At 42.0% G+C, this 22,202-nt stretch overlaps 1 protein-coding gene across 12 annotated transcripts in view; it reads right to left on the bottom strand.

The window, feature by feature from the left end:
• Positions 1-22,202, bottom strand: part of IMMP2L (inner mitochondrial membrane peptidase subunit 2) — a 530,240-nt gene that overhangs the window by 463,380 nt on the left and 44,658 nt on the right. For 4 of the 12 annotated variants that reach the window (XM_058190784.1, XM_058190782.1, XM_058190781.1 and 1 more), the window contains exon 2: positions 17,994-18,131. In XM_058190784.1, coding sequence (XP_058046767.1) covers positions 17,994-18,119 — 126 coding nt within the window. In that variant the 5' untranslated portion in view covers positions 18,120-18,131. Of the gene's footprint in view, positions 1-17,993; positions 18,132-18,398; positions 18,621-22,202 lie in introns of those variants that run through there. The other 8 variants (XM_058190779.1, XM_058190786.1, XM_058190787.1 and 5 more) reach the window with 8 other exon arrangements.

The raw sequence follows: 22,202 nt of genomic DNA, 5'->3' as shown, positions 1-22,202 counted from the left end.
TTTACTCGCATCCCAAACCATTTCTATCGATGTTCCCTTATTCAAATTATAATCAAAAAATTATTTCATCTGCTTTTTACATTGATTTACATTATCCTGATATCTAAACAAGTTTTCATTTAATCTCCATGTTCTTCTGCCTTCTTTTTCATGTTGCAATTCCATCCAAATTGGGCTATGATCAGATAAATATCTTGAAAATATTTTAGTTTTCTTTACCCTAGAAAGCAAATCATTAGAAGTTAATATAAAATCAATACATGAAAAGGATTGGTGCCTATCAGAGAAAAAAGTATAGTCTCTTTCCTCCAAATTCCACAGTCTCCATACATCTCTCAACTCAAAATCTTCTATCATCTCAAAAAAAGATTTAGGCAACTTTGCATATGCGGGTATCTTCTTAGAAGAAATTCTCTTGTCCTTTCGTGTATCTATTACTCCATTCCAATCTCCTAATATAACATGATCTATAATCCCATAAAATCAATTTATCATGCAACATTCTGTAGTATTTTTCTTGTTGCTGATTAGGTGCGTATATACCAAGCAGAAGAATCTTTTTCGTTTCTAATGTAAGTTCAATAGCAATATATCTTCCATGAATATCTGCCTCTATTAACTTAGCTGGTATATCCTTTCTCAAATATACCACTATACCATTTTTCTTATCCAAAGCTGAAGCAGCAAAATGTTTGCCTAATTTTGAATTTATTAAGTATTTTTGATCTGATAGTTTAATATGTGTCTCTTGTAAACAAATCACATCATTTTTAAATTGTTTCAAATAATGAAATATTTTTCTTCTTTTCTGAGCTGAATTCAAACCATTGACATGCCAAGTCAGAATTTTATTTGCCATTACTGGCCTCCTGAAGCTTTTGGACAATCAGCTGAAGATCCTCCTCCCGAATCTTTGGCCTTGCTCCTCCCACCGCTTCTGTAGCAAAATCCTGACCTTTGCTTTGAAGTTGTTGCTTTTCTTTACGCTTGAGGGCTCCCCTCGTCACCCTTTGTTCTTGTGATTGTTCCTCAGATGATAACATCACTGGGATCACCTCAGCTTCCACACCCATTTGAGTCTCTTGAATTCTCTTTTCTATTACTTCTATTTCAACTTTCAACACAGTAGAAAGAAAATCTTTGGCCTTAAGCACAGTATCAATACGATATCTTCTTCCTTGATAATACACTGTCAAACCAACTGGTTCCTCCCATCTAAATTGAATCTGGTACTTTTTAAGTTCTTGTGTAAAAAATATAAAGTCTTTCCTATCCCTTAGCATCTTGGGAGGAATCTCTTTCAAAACCTGCAACTCCTGTTCTCCTATTTTCAACTTTTTCTGATATGCAACTTGCAAGATCTGGTTTCTCATTGTTCTTTTCACAAAATAAACCACAATGTCTCTAGGAAGTTTCTTCTGCCTAGCAATCCAGGAATTAACTCTGTATATTTTATCAATTTGATAAGCAACCTCTTATGGATCAGATTCAATAAATTCAGCCAAAGCTTGATAATTTTTTTTAAAATCTTCACCTTTTTCCTCTTGTAATCCCCTGATTCTCAGAGCTCCTTCCATCATCCTATACTGCATCACCACCACCTGATCTTCATTTTTATCCAATTTTATTTGCATTCCTCCCATTTTATTTTCTAATTGCTGGTTTGACTGGGCAATTTCTTGGACCTCCTCCTCCAAACCCTCCAGGTTTTTTTGCCAAACCTTGAAAAGCCATCAAAATATCTTCTCTTGTTTTTTTATTATTCTCTTTTATTTCTTCTTTTCTCATTATTTTCCATCATCTCCTTAAACCTCTCTTCAAACATTTTCCCTTGCTCCTTAAGCATATCTTCCAAAGCTACTTCAAGATCCCCTTCTGCCAGCAGTCTTAGGTGGTTTAGTAGCCATTTCAATTTTTAAAGTCACAAAATTTAATTTTAAAACTTTTCTTTTCCCCTTTAAGTATAGGAGAGCTCAGTTCGTTACAATCCAGAAATAACGTTTCTTAGTTACGTAGCCAGCTTCCAACTTTCACTTCCTCTCAGACGCCATTTTAAACAGTCAAAGGGTAGAATTCAGGAATACTTGCAATCCAATAATCGTTCACTCGCGCTCGTTCCGTCTGCATATAGAAATCCACAGAGAAAATCAATTAGGCAGAGATGGACACTTTATTCTTTTCCTGCTTCTGCAGGAGTGCGCTGAAGTTTGGAACTCGGCGGGGTTCAGTGGGACTCAACCCTCCGGGGCTCCACTTCACAAAGCCAAGCCCTTGGGGAGATCTACCACTCTCCCACCACTCTGTTCTCTCCCTTTCTCCCAGAGAGAGAGCTTGAAGCTGGCGAACAGCTGATTTTTGCTGTTTCACCGGCTTTTACGAAGTTTCAGAATGGAGCGCCTTGATTAGGCACCCAGCGAGGAAAGTGGCGCCACCGGAAGTCCATTTTTTTTCTTATTTACCTCTTTGAAATCTTGGTGCGTCTTATACATCGGTGCATCTTATAGTCCAAAAATACAGTAAGTCTAAGTGCTATTGCTAGTAATATCTTTTTTATTTAGGCCATCAACTATATTAAGACAGCTATTGTCAAGATTTCAATTGACAGTAGAATTAGCTGCAAATGGACCATGACAACTACACTACTTTTACAATTTTCCTGGTACAGATGTACTAGTACAAAATGGCAAAACTGTCACACAAACTGTAGAATCACATGTTTTTTACAAGTACAATGCTTTAGCTTCTATGAGAGTACTTGGTTTATATTTTTAAATGAAGCAATCTGATTTGCAATTCTGGAATTAATATGCAGAACAGAACACAGGTAGCTTTCAGTTTTCAAACTCCCTGATTTGGAATATATTTCCCATTCTACTTAGTAACAAAACTTCCACAAAAATTTGTTTCATGGGGAAATATGTTTAAAAGAACATGAAGTCATATGTCTATATGTAGTTTTAAATAATAAATATATGAGATCATATGAAGTTAGATAAAAGCATGCAAAATCAACAAGGCCTACAAACAGATCTACTGTCCATAGTCATCTTCAATAACAAAAATGAATATACTTCAGCCATACTGCATGAATTATAGAGAATGCAGGAATCTATTAGTCTCCTTTTCAAGGGCAAATAAGGAATATGGGGAGAAATTATAACATTTCAAATAGGCTTAATTCAAAAATCTAACCACTGCCTCCAAAAATACCATCACTGAACATCTTAAAAGTACTGAATCTTACTGTGTTACACAGTATAACCATGTGACTGAAATTACCAGAAACTTGCTATTGAAGGAACAAATTAAATATTTTAAGAGAGGTATTTATAAAAGAAAGAAATATTAATTTCAAAATAATACAGTAATACTAAGCCTTAGTGTTTCTCTAACACACAACCTTAATGTATCAGATCATTCAAATGACTTATGTTTAGAGAGCAGTTGTAGAAGATATAATAATTTCTTTTTATTTTTTTATTTTTATAAAAAGTTTTATTTTTACAATCATATCAAATAATTCATCCAATGTACAGTTATATACAATTAGTCGGGCTTGCCCAGTCACCACCACCCTTTTTAACACTCTTCCCTCTTCTACCTTCTTTTACTTTCCCAACCTTCCTCTCCTTCTCTTATCTACATCCGCTCCTCCCTCCACCCTACACCTTCCTTCTCCCTCTACTATCCCTCTTCCTTCCTCTTCTCCTCTTTCCTACCTCCTACTCTCTCTTTTCTCCCTCCTCACCGTTCTAAAATGGTAACTATGCAGACCCGACCCTACATTAATTATATTTCTTCAATAATCCCTGTACATTAACCATCACTCCATCTCTACCAAACCCTCCCCAATTCCCTCCCCTTACCCCCACCCCACCCCGACTTCCCAGAACAAAATGCAGGGTATCAAAACTAACAATCATAATCCAAAATAATTCCTAAATTATAATCTCTAGTCACACCACACTTAGTCACACTCTCAATTCCCCTCTCCTTCAAAAATATATCTAATACAAAATATTTCCTAAATTTACTCATATGCTATTCAATATTTTTTTTTATCTGATACTTATTTTAAATATAATCAATCCACATTTTCCATTCTAGAATATATTTTTCTAGTGTATAGTCTTTCAAGTAAGCGGAGATTTTTGTCATCTCTGCCAGATTTGATACTTTGAGTGTCCATTCTTCGATTGTAGGTAATTCTTCTTTCTTCCAATACTGAGCAATCAAAAGTCTTGCGACTGTTATTAAGTTCAAAATCAATTTAGTCTCTATAGCTGTATAGTCCATAATTATTCCTAGTAGAAAGAACTGCGGAGTAAACTTAATCTTCTTTTTCAAAATATTCTGCATGATCCACCATACTTTAATCCAAAATGCTTTAACTTTTTTACAAGTCCACCATATATGGTAATAAGTAGCATCTTCACAATCACATCTCCAACATTTAGCAAGATCTAATATGTGTTTCTTGTAAACAGGTATTGTCATTTTTAAATTGTTTCAAATAATGAAATACTTTCCTTCTCTTCATGGTGAGTTCAGGCCATTAACATTCCAAGATAATAGTTTAATTGCCATTATCGGCCGAAGGAAACTTTTGGAACACCAGCCGCAGATCACATTTTACTTTGGGCCTTGCTCCTCCCACTGTTTCCGTTGTAGTAGTTGCCAGTTGTTGTTGTGCCTTCATCTCTTGTTCCTTGCGTTTAGCAGCAGCTCTTGTCAGCCTTTGTTCTTTTGAATCTAAACCCGTCGTAGGTATTTCCAACACTTGTAATAAATCTTCTTCCATCACAATCTGTTCTTGTACCTGCTTCACTTCTCTTTCCTTCACTTCAGCCTCCCTTCTTCTAGCTTCCAATGGGGGAAGACTTCCAACTTTTAATACCTCAACATAAAATTCTCTTGCTTTTCCAACGTATTGAAACGATGTACTTTCCTGCATAATATACTATTATACCAGTTGGAATATCCCATCTATATTCAATCTGATGTTTTTAAGTTCATTCACCAGGAAGGCAAATTCCTTCCTAGCCCTTAACATTTTGGTGGAATTTCCTTTAATATCAAAATATCTTGACCAGCAATCTGAATCTTCTCCCCTTATATGAAGCTTGCAAAATCTGATTTCTCACTGTTCTGTTTGTAAAATAAATAACAACATCCCTTGGCAACTTTTTTGCCTTGCTATCCAAGAATTCACACGATATATTTTATCAATTTGATAAGCCACATCTGCTGGACGAGCTGCTAATATCTCAGCAAATACTTCAGAAAAAATTTCCCTTAAATTCTCTTCTTTATTTTCTTTCAAACCTCGAATTCTAAGAGCAAATTCCATATTTCTATATTGTATCAAAACTATTTCATCCTCTGTTTTTTCCATTTTACTTTGAAATTCATCCATTTTATTTTCTAATTTTAAATTATGTTGCTTAATTTCTTCAACCTCTTCTTCCAATAAAATCACCTTCGTTGCCAAACTTCGTACTGCCATTACAAATCCTTCTTTAACTTCTTTATTTCCCACTTGAATTTCTGATATCTGCTCTTTCATTTCAGACATCTCATCAGTTATTACTTTAAATTTTTCTTCTATAAAGCCTTTTAAGTTCTCTTGTAACGCCTCTAAATTCAATGTTCTAGTCTCTGCTGTATGAGCTAGAGAGGCACCAGCTGATAAAGTTCCAGAGCTCTTTGTTACAGTAGACTTTAATTGTTTGGCTGCCATCTTCTATAAAATTATTTATTTATTTATTTCCAACTTAATATTCACTTTAAATCTTCTTAACCTCTAAGAAACACAGTCTTTTAAAGCAGTATTTAAAAATCTCCCCTAGATTCTATCAGCAGGCAGCAAAAAGTTAAAGAGTAAAAGCAGCAAGTAACATGCAAATTACCAACTGCAGACGGCAAACGCTGAAAGTATCGCTTTCGCTTTCCACTCGTTAACTTGTTAACAATTCGCCTCCATTTTTTTACTGTTTTCAAGCTTGTTACAAAGTATCGGGGAATCGGCTTGGCTACTTGCATAAAGTTCTCCCACTTTCGTTCTGTCCGGTATAATCCTTTATTGTCCAAAAAAAATCTCGGCGTTTGGTCGTGGTGATTGGTTCCGTAAAGCAGAAGAATCCTCGGATCTGGAGCACTTGGTTACTGGAGGAACTTAACCCTTCAAACCCCTTTTTTCTCAGGGGCTTTAGGGAAATTCAACCTCTGCCCTCAGCTCACCACCTTCTCCTTCTCCCGAAGAGGGGGTTTTCCGAACCGCTGGACAGCAGATTTAAGCTGTCCTAGCGATTCCACATAATCCAGAGGTTGGTGATCGTAAAGATCACCGCCATCACCTACGGTGCCAAACCGGAAGTCTAAGATATAATAATATCTGAGGCACAAAATGAAAATCAACACACATGGGTTCACTTTACTAAAGTACCAATCCACATTTTTGCAACACTCAGATAAAGAATTAATATTTGCATAAGGCTACCTCCCAAACTTTCAATCTTTTCACAAATTTCAGTAACTATCTCAAGATGAGCTTGTAATTGCAATGAAGACAGCCGTTGTTAAGCAATTTGGTCATCTATTTGGATTTCTCCTTCATATTAAGAAAAAAATCTAGAAACTTAGAGTTCAGAGTTCAGGCTCTCGTTCCTCCCGAATCTCTCCGATGTCTGCCGCTCCCCCAAAACAAAAGGGAATACTAAGCCCAAACCTTCCTTACCACTGGAGTGGTCAATGTAGTGTCAGGCCGCTTTTGAAAAGTTGAAGCGATTGTTTGCCGCCGAGCCGGTCTTCAAGCACCCTGACATGGAATCCCCATTCGTGATTCAAGCAGATGCTAGTCATGTGGCAGTTGGAGAGGTTTTACTCCAAAACAATGCAAAAGGTGAGCTTCAACCTTTTGCACATCTCGTAAGCTCACTGAAACAGAGCAGAGATGGGCCATCTAGGAGAAAGAAGCTTTTGCAGTGCACTGGGCTCTCCGAACATGGAGACAATTCTTGGAAGGGGCCAAACACCCTTTCGAGGTGTGGACTGATCTTAAAACTTAGAGGCCCTGAAAACTCCCAGAAAACTATTGCCAAAGCAAGCTCGATGGGCCCAATACTTTAACCGTTTTAACTTTTCCTTGCAATACATTCCAGGGGGAAAGAACTTCCTGGCTGACACCCTTTCCCGTTTACCTCGGTATAATAGTACGCGCAAGGAAGTGGCGTGCCCGATACTCCCAGTTCAACAACTAGCTGCCCTGGCAATTATCCGTAACCAAGCACAAACCGATGCATCACTACCGGATGATCTCACCAAGTTGCTGAAGGAAGCCTTAAACAAGGACTGGTACTTAGCCCATTCGCATGGGCGTACTCTTCGTGATGGACTGGCTCGGGTGGGGGCAAAGTTGTATGTTCTTGCATCTCTGAGGGAGGTCATACTTCTACACTGCCATGATGCTAAAATGGCTGGACATTTTGGGTTCGTGAAAACATTACACCTCCTGAAAAGGCAATTTTGGTGGCCAGGGCTTAAAAAGGACATTGAATCTTATATAGTGAATTGCCCTGATTGTGCAGCAGCTAAGAGACCGCCAGGGAAGCCTCCTGGTTTGCTTCAAATAGTAGCCCGGCCAGGAGCCCCATGGAAAAAAATATCCATGGATTTCATAGTGGAGTTGCCCGAAAGTGGAGGCAATACAGTGATCTGGGTAGTTACAGACCTGTTCTCCAAACAAGTGCACTTCATCCCATGTTCTAAAATACCTTCGTCAAAAACTTTGGCTAAACTGTTTGTACAATACATCTACAGACTACATGGAGTTCTGGAACGGATAATCTCAGACCGGGCAATTCACTTCTAAATTTTGGAAAGAATTTTCGCGGCTGATAGGCTCCGCCCAAGGATTAAGCTCCTCCCACCATCCTCAAACTAATGGGAGTTGTGAACGCTCGAACTCAGTACTGGAACAATATCTAAGATGTTACATTAATTATCAACAAGATAATTGGGTGGACCTACTACCTTTTGCTGAAGTAGCCTACAATAATTCTGTTCATAGCGCACTGGGTTCACCCCGTTCAAAGTGGCTTCAGGTCAAGAATTTGTCCCCATTCCTGAACTGCCCGAAGAAAAACCATCGATTCCATCACTGGCTGAATGGATAGAGCAATTGCAAAGTACATGGAAAATTACACACAAAGCAATAGACGATGCACATCACGCACACAAGAAACAATCTGATAAAAAGAGAGCTCCTGAGAAAAAATTCCAAGTAGGAGATAAAGTCTTCTTGTCCACTAAATATTTGCAAACTACACAGAAATGGAAAAAAAACTTATATCAAAATACGTGGGACCGTTCCCCATTGTGAAAATCATTAATCCAGTGACTGTCCAACTAGAACTACCAAAAACTTTAAGAAAAATTCACCCGGTTTTCCACATTAGCTTGGTGAAACCTGAACACACATCCCCCCTTAGAGCAAACCCTACTAAACCCCCCGTACCGATCCTCATAGAAGGGGAACAACATTTTGAAATTAAGGAAATCCTAGACTCTAGAAAATATAGAAATAAAATCCAATATCTGGTAGCTTGGAAACACTTTCCTCTATCACAAGCAGAATGGGTTAACAAAAAAGATGTTCGCGCTCCCAAAACACTAGCATAATTTTATGACAAATATCCTGATAAACCCTAACATTTATCTTTTCTTTTCTAGGACTAACGTCCTTTTTTTGAAGGAGCGCCGAATGTCAGCCTCCGCTTTATTTTAAGTGTATTTCACCTACTGGACTGTTTTACTGTTTTATTACTTCATTAAGTTTTTTAATTTATATTGGTTTTAAATGGGTTTTTATTATTTATATTGCTTTTTAATTCGGCTTTGTAGAATAAGTTTTTTAAATGTGGTTTTAGTGTGTATTTATATGTCTTTTACTTGCCTGTGAACCGTCCTGAGTCCCTCGGGAGATAGGGTGGTATATAAATGTGATTAATAAATAAATAAATAAAATAATAAATAAATAATAAATTAAAGGTTTTCTTCTTACTGAATGTCTTACATGATTTATGGGGGAGGGGGGAGGATTTTACTGTTGCCAGTGTTCGGCTGTCATTAACAGGTGTAGGAAGAGATAGTCTTTCAAACAAACGTTTGAACTGATTTGGCGCGTGAATGTAACGGGAATTGCCTGCTTCGCATTCCATCCAAAAGATTGACAGAGGGAGAATATCGGAAGTGAAACTACACGTGGCCAAGGAAGAAGACGACATTGGATTATGACTGTCTGAACTCTGGTGGGAGCAGGGGTCAGAAGAGGATATTACGTCTGTGTTTATAGTATACCTTCAGTTCTGGCTTAGCTTTCATTTTACGTGTTTAGTAAAAATTACCAATCTCTTCAAACTGATGGAGTTGGATCTTAATTTTCTTAAACATTGATCGGAGGCAAGCTGACATGACCAGTCATTTAGCAACCATTTGAAATTATGACAAACCCCAAAAAAGGGATTTATTAACCAGATTCAGAATTCCAATGGCCATCCAGCCCTCCACGGTCACATGACTGCATTTTGGGCACTCAGCAATTGTCCCACATTTAATACTATCTGCACTTACCTATGGTCATGTGATATACAATGTTTTTGTCAAAAAACATTTACTTCTAGTAAGCCCAACAATGGGTTTGCTTTTCAACCACAGCATTCACTTAACAACCATGGCATTTATTTTACGATCATGTTTTTTGTTTTAGGACTGCTGTGTTTGCTTAATAATCACTGCAAAAATAAAATAAAATTGGGTATGGTCACGTGATGATCTTCTTAATAAACTTCATAACATATGACCAAATTTGCAGGTTTAATTACAATCATAAAGCAATAACAACCTGTATCTTAGATCTGTAATATCGAGTGAATTGACCTGTATCTAGAAATGTATCAGAGCACCCCTTACAAAAACAAATAACTGATCAGATCAGCGTTCTTAAGAAGTCAAACAGAATTCGATAATTCCAATGAACTTGTTTCTTTCATTAAGTTTTTTCCCAGATTAAAATCACTATAATGCCTTAATGTACAAGTGCAATTGAGCGGTGTGGAGGCCTAGTGCTGAAGATGCTTGCCTCCCATTTAGAAGGTTGACGTTTAATCCTAGCACCAGATGCTTCTCCCCTAGATTGCAAAGAAAAAATATCTGCAGCAAACTCCTGCTGTGTGGCCTCAGGAAGGACATTCAGCCAGTAAACACTCAGCTCCATCCAGTCACCCTGACTCTACCCCAAATTAAGGGATTACAGGGTCATAAAAAGAATGTTTAATGTATGAGTGCAATTGATATGCTCCAAATGGCTTTTTCCATTAAGTCTCCCTTATGTAATCAGACAGCAACATTCAGCAACATATGCGGCAAGGGAAATAATGCTGTCCTTTCACACCAGAACTCATGATCACACAAAGTGCCACATTATTTCCATGAAAGCCTTACACAAGATTTCTCTTTAACATTTCCCAGAACCATCACAAATGCCTTTGATCAAAAATCATTTATCAAAGAAGTTCAGTGTAAACACACCGTGTTTTCCCAAAAATATGACCCAGTTTTATTTTCTTTGGGGCTTGACAATAAGCATTCGGGCTTATTTTTGGGGTGGTCTTTTTTTTTTAAGTGCAGTAGTGGCAAGCACAGGGGCTGACAGGAGTGGGAGCACAGCTACCGCTGGCCCCACCCTCTCTGTCCCACTGTTTGCTTGCCCGTGGCTGCAACAGGCCAAGCTCTCAGCATGCCCCAGCCTCCTTGGCATAGCACAAATAGTTAATTCCGAACGTGGAGTCAGAGGTGTGGGGGAGAAGAGAGGCGATCCGGACATGCAGCCTGATTCACGGGAAGATCATGCAAAAACAATGGCAGCAGGCAGAGGCAGAGACATAGGGAGGCAGGCAATGCCAACACCCTGTGTGGATGCCTGTTCAGGGTGGCCACAGGCAAGCCAAGAGATGATGGGACGGAGTGGGTGGGTTATGGGATTGCCTCTGCCTCCGCCTGGCTCTGCTGCACACTTTTTGCCCAGAGAGAGAGAAAGCTTTGTCTGCTTGCAAAGGGAACACTTTGAAACAGACCTAATCGTTCTGTTTCAAACCCCTTTGCAAGCACATGAAGCTCTGTCATTTCTCTGCCCGAGCGAAAAGTGCTTGGTCGCCTATCTGGTGCTTGGGGGAATGGAGCAAATCGCTCCAAAAACATCAAGCAAAGGAAATTGAAGTAATCTGGGGAAAATGGCCAGATGACTCTAAAGTGGCTGAGGACTGGGTGGGTCATGGAGGGAATCTTTCCTAAAATCCTAAGCGTGTGAGAGTGAAAGAGGAACGAAAGAGCAAGTGAAGAAAGAAGGTGCCTTCACTTTCTATGACCCCCCCTTCACTGCCCGGCATCTGCTTGTCTCCCCCCCCAAATTCTTGATGGGCATCGGGAGCCAAATGGCGCAGGAAGGAGAGTGAAGTGGCCAGGAAATAAAAAGGGCAATCCACAATCGCCCGCAGATTGATAAACTGGGATGTGGGGTGAGCAATTTGCAGCATCCTGCCCCACCATTGGTGAGCCGGGGCCAGGGAATTCTTGACACTTCCCCAGGAATGCCGGGGAGGGGAGTAAAAGTGGTGCTGCAACAAAGATGTTGGGTGTCAGGCAAGAGGGATGAATGGGGATAATCCATCCCAGCGCTCAATCTGTTTTGTTTAAGGGGATCCTTTGCGAGAGAGAGAATAATGGATTGGGAAGGAAGCACCCAGGTTTGGCTGCAGTGGGATATAAATGTGTAGCATGTGTTGTATCTCCTTTGCAGAAGAGGGGGAGAAGGCCTGTTCCGATCAGCGCATAGCAGCATAGTGCGGGAGGTGAAAGAAGAGAGAGAGAAAGCCTCATGATTCCTGTGCATGCCTTTTCACTAAGTGTAAATGTGTGTATGTATGGTGGGGAGTAGAGCTCTTCCCAAGGGAGAAGAGTACAATTTGAAAGTTGTCAGCAAATATACACACAACTGGTGAAAGATACAGCATTCGCTGTGTATTTTGAGGGCAGCAAGAAGACTCGGGAAGAACTCTGCTCCCCACCACACACACACACATACTTTCACACTTAGTGAAATGTGAAAAGACATGCACAGGAATCAAGAGACTTTCTCTTGCTCTTGTCCCACCCCTTATGTGCTGATCAGAACCAGTCTTTTTTTCCCCCTCCCACAACACATGCTACACAACACAACATATCACAATATAACACATGCTACACATTCAACCAGTATATCCCACTGCAGCCGAACCTGGGTGCTTCCTTCCCAAGCCATTATTCTGTCTCCTGAAGTATCCCCCTAAACAAAATAGAGTGAGTGCTGGGATGGATTATCCCCATCCACCCCTCTCGCCTGACACCCAAAATCTTTGATGCGGCACCCCTTTTACTCCCCTTACCAGCATTCCTGGGGAAGTGTCAAGAATTCCCTAGCCCCGGCTCACCAACGGTGGGGCAGGAGGCCGCAAATCACTCACCCACCCCCAACTTATCAATCTATGGGCAACTGTGGATTTCCCTCATTTCCTGGCCACTCTGGTCTCCTTCCTGCCCTCTTCTGCTTCCAGTGCCCATCAAGAATTTGGGGAGGGGGAAACAGAGCCCAGGCAGGGAAGAAGGCCAAGGCACCTTCTTCCTTTGCTCGCTCTTTTGCTCACTCTTTGGTTCCTCTTTTACCCTCACGCACTTAGGATTTTAGGAAAGATTCCCCCCATGATCTACCCACTCCTCAGCCACTTCAGAGTCATCTGGCCACTTTCCCCAGATTATTTCCATTTCCTTCGCTTGATGTTTTCAGAGAGATTTGCTCCGTTGCCAAGCACCAGATAGGCGACCAAACACTTTTGCCCAGACAGAGAAATGACAGAGACTCAGAGCTTCATGTGCTTGCAAAAGAGACGGTTTGAAACAGAGGAATTAGGTCTGTTTCAAAGCATCCCCTTTGCAAGCACACGAAGCTTCATCTCCCTCTGGACAAAAAGTGTACAGCAGAGCCAGGTGGCGACAGAGACAATCTCAACATACCCCCTCCACTTCATCCCACCATCTCTCAGCTTGTCTGTGGCCGCGCCAAATAAACAGTCACAGGGGGCGTCAGGATTGTCTGTCTCTCCCATCCTCCATGGGTCTGCTGCTGCCTGCTGTTGTGGCCTGCCAGCGGAGCTGGTGAAAGACTCAGACAATGAGGAGGTTGAGAAAGAACATGGCCAGTCCTGGAGTCTGGGTAAGGCTCTGATAAGTGCTCTGCGTCTGAAGCAGAGATGGGACCAGGGCCATCGGACAGTTATCAGCTGCCTTTGGAATCAGATATCAATGGGGCAGAAGAACAGTTGGAGCCTGTTCCTGATGTGTGCATGTGCAGAGCTGCCAGGAGAAGGAACAGCTAAGGAACAAGGGCTGCCTCAGAAGTAAAGGCACAAGTGGACAGTGAATGGCCCCTCCCATAGGGAATAAAGAGGAGCGAAGGGGAGGGAGACAATTAGTTCAATTCATTAGGCTGAAGATATGATCTTGACTTTTTTTTTTATTTTGTCACAACAGTATATATAAGCATATGCATGAAATAATTATACAATATATAAGCATATATATAAGCATAAGTATGGAATAACTATATTAATTGGATATAATGAAAGGAAGCAATAGGACAGGAACGGTAGGCATGTATGTGCTCTTATGCACGCCCCTTACAGACCTCTTAGGAATGGGGTGAGGTCAATAGTAGATAGTTTTTGGTTAAAGCTTTGGGGATTTTGGGAAGACACCAAAGAGTCAGGTAGTGCATTCCAGGCATTAACAACTCTGTTACTGAAGTCATATTTTCTACAATCAAGATTGGAGCGGTTCACATTAAGTTTAAATCTATTGTGTGCTCGTGTATTGTTGCGATTGAAGCTGAAGTAGTCTTTGACAGGAAGGATATAGTAGTGGATGATTTTATGAGTTAACTTGGCCAATAAAAAATTCAATTCAGTTCAGTTCTGTTCTGTTCTGTTCTCCTAAATGAAAAGTTTTATCAGGACGGGGAGTCTGATTCATGATCTTGGGAGGCCTAGGTCAGAACACCTGCTGCCAGTGCCACCGTGCAAGCCTCCAGCAAGCCTCCTATGAGTCAGGCAGCCGCACAGCACATCTGGATCACCTGTCTTCTCCCCCCACCTCCACCTCTGCCTCCATGTTCAGAATTAATAGTATTTGCGCTACGCCAAGGAGCTGGTGGGCTGCAGATGCAGCTGAAAATGCAGCTGGACACTTCAGCCCCCACACACTCGCTGCCTCTCGTGCTGGTTTTGCCCATCTCCCAGGCTTATTTTCAGGGTAGGGCTTATATTAGGCCCACCTCCAAAAAAATCAGGCTAGGGCTTGTTTTCAGGACGAGTCTTATTTTCGGGAAAACATGGTAAGAAAACGAATTCTTCTAACTCACTCACCTAAAGCATTTATTTATCTACATATTTTGATTTATCAATAACACTTTCCTTAAATATCTTTCTCTCAACTCAAAGATATTGAGGGGCATGTTTCAAAATCATATTCAATAAAACGGAAGTACTTTCAAATTTCTCCCAAATACAAAAAATATTTACCTTGGTAAATACATTAGAAATGACCATCTTTATGAGGAAAGGCCTTTGCTGTACAGAGTTTAGCTTTCTAGTACCAAAAATTACATTTTTATTTGCCTTTCAAATTGGATTGCCTCTTAGTTCTAATTCAGGCCTTTATACCTGTGTTTCCCCAAAAATAAAACTGGTCTTATTTTATTTTGACCTCTGAAATAAGCACTTGGCCTTATTTTTGGGGAGGTCTTACTTTTCCCCCCATCTACTGGTATGAGGCAGGGAGGCGGGGCAAGCAGCCCCTTCTGCCAGTTTCCTGAAGGGTAGCAGCAGGCCAACCCACTATCCACAAAACAGCTCAGGCTGTGGCCTCCAGCAAGCTTGGTGGCTTTAGTAGCCGATTGCAGCCACAAAAGCAGTAGGAGGCCAAGCAAAGTGCCCAACATGCCTTGCGCCCTCCTTACCTAACAGGTGATGGTCACAGCAGGCAATTCTATCCATGGAACAGCTCCCTTGTGGGTGCAGCTGAAAGCCTTTGTGTCCAGCAAGTGTGGCCACTTTTGAAGCCAATTGAAGCCGCAAAAGCAGCAGCAGGTCAAGTGACTCACCCCACATGCCTCACGCCTCACGCTGGCCTTCCGAAGGGTACTGTAGCAGTAGCTACCAGTATCCACAATTTTTTTACCATTTCATGCCAACCCACATGGCCCAGTATGGTGTTAAAAGTTAACATTTCAGAAATGTTAACGTAGCTGCAGAGGTCTCCTTCTGCAATGCCCTGCCACAACTTCGGAGCAAGCCTCTGCCTTCCCCGCACAGGATTGCAAGACTTGAGGCTCCGAAGCCATGGAGGGAGTGTTTTTGGATGTGTGTCTGTGCAGGGCTCCTCTTTGAAAGACCTATCCGTGGGGGGGGGGGCATTTTCCTGCACATCGTTCTTTCCTCCACAAGTAGGACAATGTGCAGGAAAATCCCCCCCCCACACCTGCAGATAATTCTTTCAAAGAGGAGCCCTAGACAGACGCACATCCAAAAACACTCCCTCCATGGCTTCGGAGCCTCCAGTCTTGCAATCCTGTGCAGGGAAGGCAGAGGTTTGCTCTGAAGCTGTGGCAGAGCGCTGCAAAAAGAGACTTCCACAGTTATGGTAAAATTTCTGAAATGTTAACTCTTAACACCGTACTGAGTCAAGTGGGTCAGGACGAAATAACGGTAAAAAGAATGTGAATACTGGTAGCTGTTGCTAGAGCACCCTTCAAAAGGCCATTGGGAGACGCATGGGGTGCATCTCCTCCTGCAGAAGTGGCCACACCCAAGGAGCACTTTTGGGAGAGAAGGCAAATGGGAAGCTGTCAGCTTTGCCTCACCACTTGCCCTCAGCCCCCCACCCACTTCAGCTCTCCAAGGGTCTCTCCCAGAACCAAGCTCTGGCGGAGCTCAACCAGAGAAGTGACCTGCAGGCTTTCAGGAGCAAAGTTGAAGCTGAGAGGAGCCAGGGTGAGGGTGGGGAAATCTGGTGCCACCCCAGTGCTCTTCTTTCCTCGGAAATAAGAGTCTTGGGAAGGGGAAACGGCAGCCCCAGGAAGGGTGGGTACATCAGTATGTGTATAAAAAGCACATAGTGAGGGAGCCAGCGGCCACAGATTAAGCAGCTTTGTGGAATTTCATGCTTATGTGCTAAGTTTGGCAAGGGAGGGGAGATACTTGCCTCTCTCAGCAGTGTTTTGCTTGAAAATGTTTGAGAATCTGACCAGAGAGAAGAGGTACGGATTTCCATGCCTTCCTTTACGAGAGGTCACTGTGCACCTGTGACATAGGAAGGAGCTCTGCAAGGAGACGACAATGCAGATGTGTAGAAAATCTCCTCCGCCCACCTGCTGATCGTCCTTTCAAAGAGGAGTTTCACCATGAAGAGATGGCTGGAGGTGGCGTTTGCGTCGGGTTGGGTTTTCTTTGCAAGGGGGACGATCTGGGGAGCGAGAGATTTAGGAACCCTGGGCTGGTGTGGGGCGGTTTCTCCAGCAAAGCATGTGATTTATCCCCAGGGGTAAGCGTCGTTTGGGCTCGCCAGAGAGGGAGCGTCTTCATTGAATTTCGCTCTATTTGTCTTTGCGGGCAGTGGCAGCGTCTCCTCACAGGGCTCCTTCCGATGTTGCAGGCGCAAAGTGACCACCCATAAAGGAAGGCATGGAAATCCATAACCCTTCTCTCTGGTCGGATTCTCAAATATTTTCAGAAGCAGCAGCAGAGACTCTGGTCTTTCCTTCTCTTCCCCAAACTCTGCCAGAAATGAGTCTTTGTGAGACTCGTCATGCCAGCACAGTCTCTTGAAGCAGAACGTTGCAAGGCTTGTTGTGCCACTGTGTGCACGAATGGTGGCACTGTGAGGTTTGACATACCAACGCAACCATGAGTAGTAGGACGCCAGTTGCGCCAGTGTGATGAAGCTCGCGGCAGTGCTGCCATTCAAGCGTGCAACACCACAACAACCCTTGCAGGGTCCTGCTCCAAGAAACTGCACCAATATGACATACCTCACAGTGGTGCTGCCACTTGTGTGGGGAGTTTGGGGGACAGAAACAAGCCAGGGTCTGTGCTGCTTCTGCTTTCCTTGCGTACACCTAAAGGTTCACAAAAGACAGGAAGGTGAAATGCCAAGCTCAACCCTACCCACACCTCATGTATGGGCCGCCCGCAAGCAGTGTCGGGGCTGGGGAGGCCATCAGAGGAGTCCTGTGCAGCTCCTGCCTGCTTCTGCTTCGCCTTTGCCAGGCCGGTGCTAGAAGGGCATTGTCCCAAAGCCTCCCTCCTGCTTGGTTTGGGGCAGACAGTGCTGGCAGGCCATGTGTGGTGGGCAGGCAGGTGTGTGGAGAGGCTGTGCGGCTTGCTCGAGTTGCGAAAAACCTGGGGATTTAGGCCGCATTTACATGGATCCCTGCAGGATCCCTGGCTTCTGAGACAGGTGAGGCCCAGAGAGGAGGCGCTGTAAGGGAGCCCATTTCTCACATTGGCCTCGGCTGCAAGGTTTCTGGCACTGTGAGTAAGGCTGGGGTTAGTAAGAGTGCGCTGGAAACATCTCCAGGCACCTAGAGAGACAGAACCTCTGACCCTCGCTGGATCAGCCGATCTGCGGGCCGCGGTTAAGGGGCCGAGCAGCCCTGAGGTGACAAGGAAGGGAAGGGCTGCCTCCTGTGCTGGCCACACCCACTCCATTCACTAGGGCTTATTTTTGGGGTAGGGCATATATTAGATCCACCCCAAAAAAATCAGGCTAGGACTTATTTTCGGGGCAGGTCGTATTTTCGGGAAAACCCAGTACCTAAAAATGAACACAGCAGAAAAGATCCTAGTTACCTGCATTGAAGTCCCTTCTACTCTTGCTATACAAGCCAGTCTGTCGAGGAAAGTGACAGTCACAGGAACAGCAACAAAAAAACCTTTCCAAAAGGCTTTAATATATTTTCTCCCAAAGCCTTGCATCTGTATAATAATCTGAAAGATAACATAAAAACACAATATAAATTAGACTTCAGAACTGACAAATAACTTTAAGTAATGTTGAATGCAAAAATATAATAAAGTGATACCAAATATGTGGGCTGAGTTAACTTTATCTCCTTCCAACTCATTAGTTCATTAGTAGCTATTCATGTCTTTGTATATTATCAGAAAGTTTACCAGATATTAAAACAAAGCACAGAATGGGCCAGGAAGAAAGAAGTAAGATGAATGCTTTCAATTCATTATTTTTGTCCTTACCTTCCTTTTGACAAAAAGGAAACAGATGAAAATTGCCCTTCTTTTCTTAAACCAAAATTTTATCTTCATCTCTTATGCAGCTGAAAGGACCCTATTCATTTTATGTTACTCCAAACAATCTCATCTAATATTAGATGAAAAATAATTTAGAAAATGATGAAATAAAATAGATTATCTTAATCAAATTTCTAAAATAATCATTTGAAATGAACACAAAAGACATACAAAGAATAATGATTATCTAGTAGTCTCACGAGGGCTGATGTTCTAGCCTGGCAGCTAGTTAACATTGTTGTGGAACAATATTAAGACAATAGATCCATTAGTCCAATAGATTAGTCCATCCTGGTACACAGATGTGGGGCGGGAAGGGAGGAGGGAACACCAACCTCCCCATTTGCTGCACATACTGTGCAGACCAATGCTGTTGGTCTACACCAGTGGTAGTCAACCTGGTCCCTACCGCCCACAAGTGGGTGTTCCAGCTTTCATGGTGGGCGGTAGGGGTTTTGTCCAATACTGAAGCACTTTCCTTTTTTTTAATTTAATTGACTTTTTAAAAAATTTTCATAGCATTATTTAAAAACATTTTCATTAGGTTTTCATAAAATTCCCCATGACAATTTAAATTTCTGAAAATATACTATTTGTATAGTCTGTGCATAAGTTTAGTTCACGTTACATAAGCGAAACTAAATGGCACTATACTGCAAGTGCAAACAAAAGAGCCTTGTCCCAGAATAGCTCGCACATCTCCCCCCACACCACCCAGCTGTAACAGACAAGCAGAGCTGGTAGCCGGCGCCCCCCGCAAACCCAATCCATGATGCGCGAGAGGCATGCGCAGACAACAATACACAGCACATTACTGTGGAACCGGTGGGTGGTTAGAAAATTTTACTACTTACAGAGATACAAAAGTGGGTGGTAGGTATAAAAAGGTTGACTACCCTGGTCTACACAGTTTACTTTCAAGGCCAAACCTGAGCAGCCAAGCCAGGCCAGCAAAATCTAAATGCCACATAGTACTATTTTGCAAAGTCAAATGTATTGTCAAGGGTTTTCTCCTTAGTTCTAAGTTGGTTCTCTCCTTCATTATAATAGTTCATAATACCAGAATTGGAAGGGAGGTCTTCTAGTCCAACCCACTGCCCAGGCAGGAAACCCTACACCATTTCAGACAAATGGTTATCCAACATTTTCTTAAAAATTTCCAGTGTTGGAGCATTCACAACTTCTGCAGGCAAGTTGTTCCACTTATTAATTGTTCTGTCAGGAAATTTCTCCTTAGTTCTAAGTTGCTTCTCTCCTTGATTAGTTTCCACCCATTGCTTCTTGTTCTAGGTGCTTTGGAGAACAGTTTGACTCCCTCTTCTTTGACTCCCCTGAGATATTGGAACACTGCTATCATGTCTTCCCTAGAACTTCTTTTCATTAAACTAGACATACCGAGTTCCTGCAACCGTTCTTCATATGTTTTAGCCTCTAGTCCCCTAATCATCTTTGTTGCTCATCTCTGCACTCTTTCTAGAGTCTCAACATCTTTTTTACATCGTGGCGACCAAAACTGAATGCAATATTCCAAGTGTGGCCTTACCAAAGCATTATAAAGTGGTATTAACACTTCACTTGATCTTGATTCTATCCCTCTGTTTATGCAGCCCGGAACTGTGTTGGTCTTTTTGGCAGTTGCTGTACACTGCTGGCTCATATTTAAATGGTTGTCCACTAGGACTCAAAGATCCCTCTCATGGTTACTACTATTGAGCAAGGTACCACATATACGGTACCTATGCATTTTGGTTTTTTGGCCTAAATGTAGAACCTTACTTTTTTCACTGTTGAATTTCATTTTGTTAGATAGTTTCCAATATTCAAGTCTGTCAAGATCCTTCTGTAACTTGAGCCTATCTTCTGGAGTGTTGGCTATTCCTGCCAGGTTGATGTCATCTGCATATTTGATGACTTCCCCATCTATCACCTCGTCCAAGTCATTGATGAAGATGTTGAAGAGTACTGGGCCTAAAACAGAGCCTTGGGTAATCCACTGCATACTTTCCTCCATGTGAATGTAGTTCCATTGAGGACTACACGTTGAGTGCGGTTGGTCAGCCAGTTATAAATCCATCTGGTGGTGGTGTTGTCTAACCCACATTTTTCTACTTCATCTAGTAGTAGGTTATGGTCTACTTTATCAAATGCTTTACTGAAGTCCAAGTAAATTATATCGACAGCATTCCTCTGGCTTACTAATTTTGTCATTTTGTCAAAGAATGCAATAAGATTAGTTTGCCATGATCTGTTTTTGACAAACCCATGTTGGCTTTTGGTTATTACTTTGTTTGCTTCTAGGTGTTCGGTGATTCATTGCTTATCTTTTCCAGAATCTTCCCTGGTATTGAAGTCAGGCTGATAGGTCTGTAGTTTCCTGGATCTGTTTCCCCCCCCCTTTTTTTTTGAAAATGGGAGCTACATCAGCTCTTTTCCAGTCCTCTGGCAGTTCCCCTGTGCTCCAGGATCTTTGAAAGATATAGTTCAGTGGTTCTGAGATCTCATCTGCCAGTTCCTTCAGAATCTTGGGGTGTAATCCATCCGGTCCTGGTGATTTGAACTTGTCTAGGGTAGGCAGGTGTTTACTTACCATTTTTTCCCCTATTTTAACTTGTGTTCCTAATCTGCTTTTTGTGGTGCTGTTTTTGATAGGTTGGATTGTTTTTTCCTTTTGTGTAAAGACTGCCAACGTTCCTTTGAACACCTGAAACGCCTATTCTCGATGGAACCAATTCTTCAACACCCGGATCCAAATAAACCTTTTGTGGTCCAAGCTGATGCAAGTGATGTAGCAGTAGCCGCTGTCTTATTACAACAGAATACCGACAACAATCTAATGCCCTGCGCGTACGTGTCTAAAAAACTGACAGACACTGAACGCAGATGGGCAGTTTGGGAAAAGGAAGCCTTTGCAGTGCGCTGGGCACTCCTCTCCTGGAGACACTTCCTTGAAGGGGGAAAAGAACCATTCGAGGTGTGGACCGACCACAAAAACCTCGAATACTTAAAAACCCCTCTAAAGCTTTCTCCCAAACAAGTTCGATGGGCTCAGTTTTTCAGACGGTTCCATTTCACCCTCAAATACATCCCCGGCGACCAAAATCTACTGGCTGACGCCCTATCTAGGAAACCACAATTTGACAGCCAATACGAAGAGGTAATACATGCGATGATTCCCGATAGTGAACCGGCCAGCCAAGCACTTACTCGACCGCGATCACGCCGTAGTACTAACATCCCACCAAATAAACTACTAGCGGAATTAAAATCAGCACTCACTGACGATGCTTGGTTTAAAGAAAACTTGCCAGACCTCACCTTAAGGGATGGGATACCCTTAAGGGATGCATGTGTCTTTTTGTGTAAAGACACATGCAAAAAATGAGTTAAGTAGATCTGCTTTTTTTTGTTTGTTTGTTTGTTTACATTTATATCCCGCCCTTCTCCGAAGACTCAGGGCAGCTTACAGTGTATAAGGCAGTGCTTTCTCCCTGTTGCTTGTCACCTTCTTGCCACTTTCTCCCAGCAATGGGCCAATTGTTTCCTTGACTTTGTTCTTGTTTTTAACATGTTGGAAGAAGCTTTTTTTGTTATTTTTTACTTTTGTCGCTAGCCTTTGTTCATTGTGAGCCTTAGCTTTCCTCACTTCATCTTTACAGGCTTGGGCTATTTGCTGATATTCTGCCTTAATTATTTGCCCCCCTTTCCACTTTTTATACTTGTCCTTTTTGTCTTTCAATTTGTCAGATAGTT

The sequence above is a fragment of the Ahaetulla prasina genome, chromosome 7, assembly GCF_028640845.1.
Source record: "Ahaetulla prasina isolate Xishuangbanna chromosome 7, ASM2864084v1, whole genome shotgun sequence".
NCBI classification, from domain to species: domain Eukaryota; kingdom Metazoa; phylum Chordata; class Lepidosauria; order Squamata; family Colubridae; genus Ahaetulla; species Ahaetulla prasina.
This window is presented reverse-complemented; position numbering and strand designations above follow the sequence as displayed.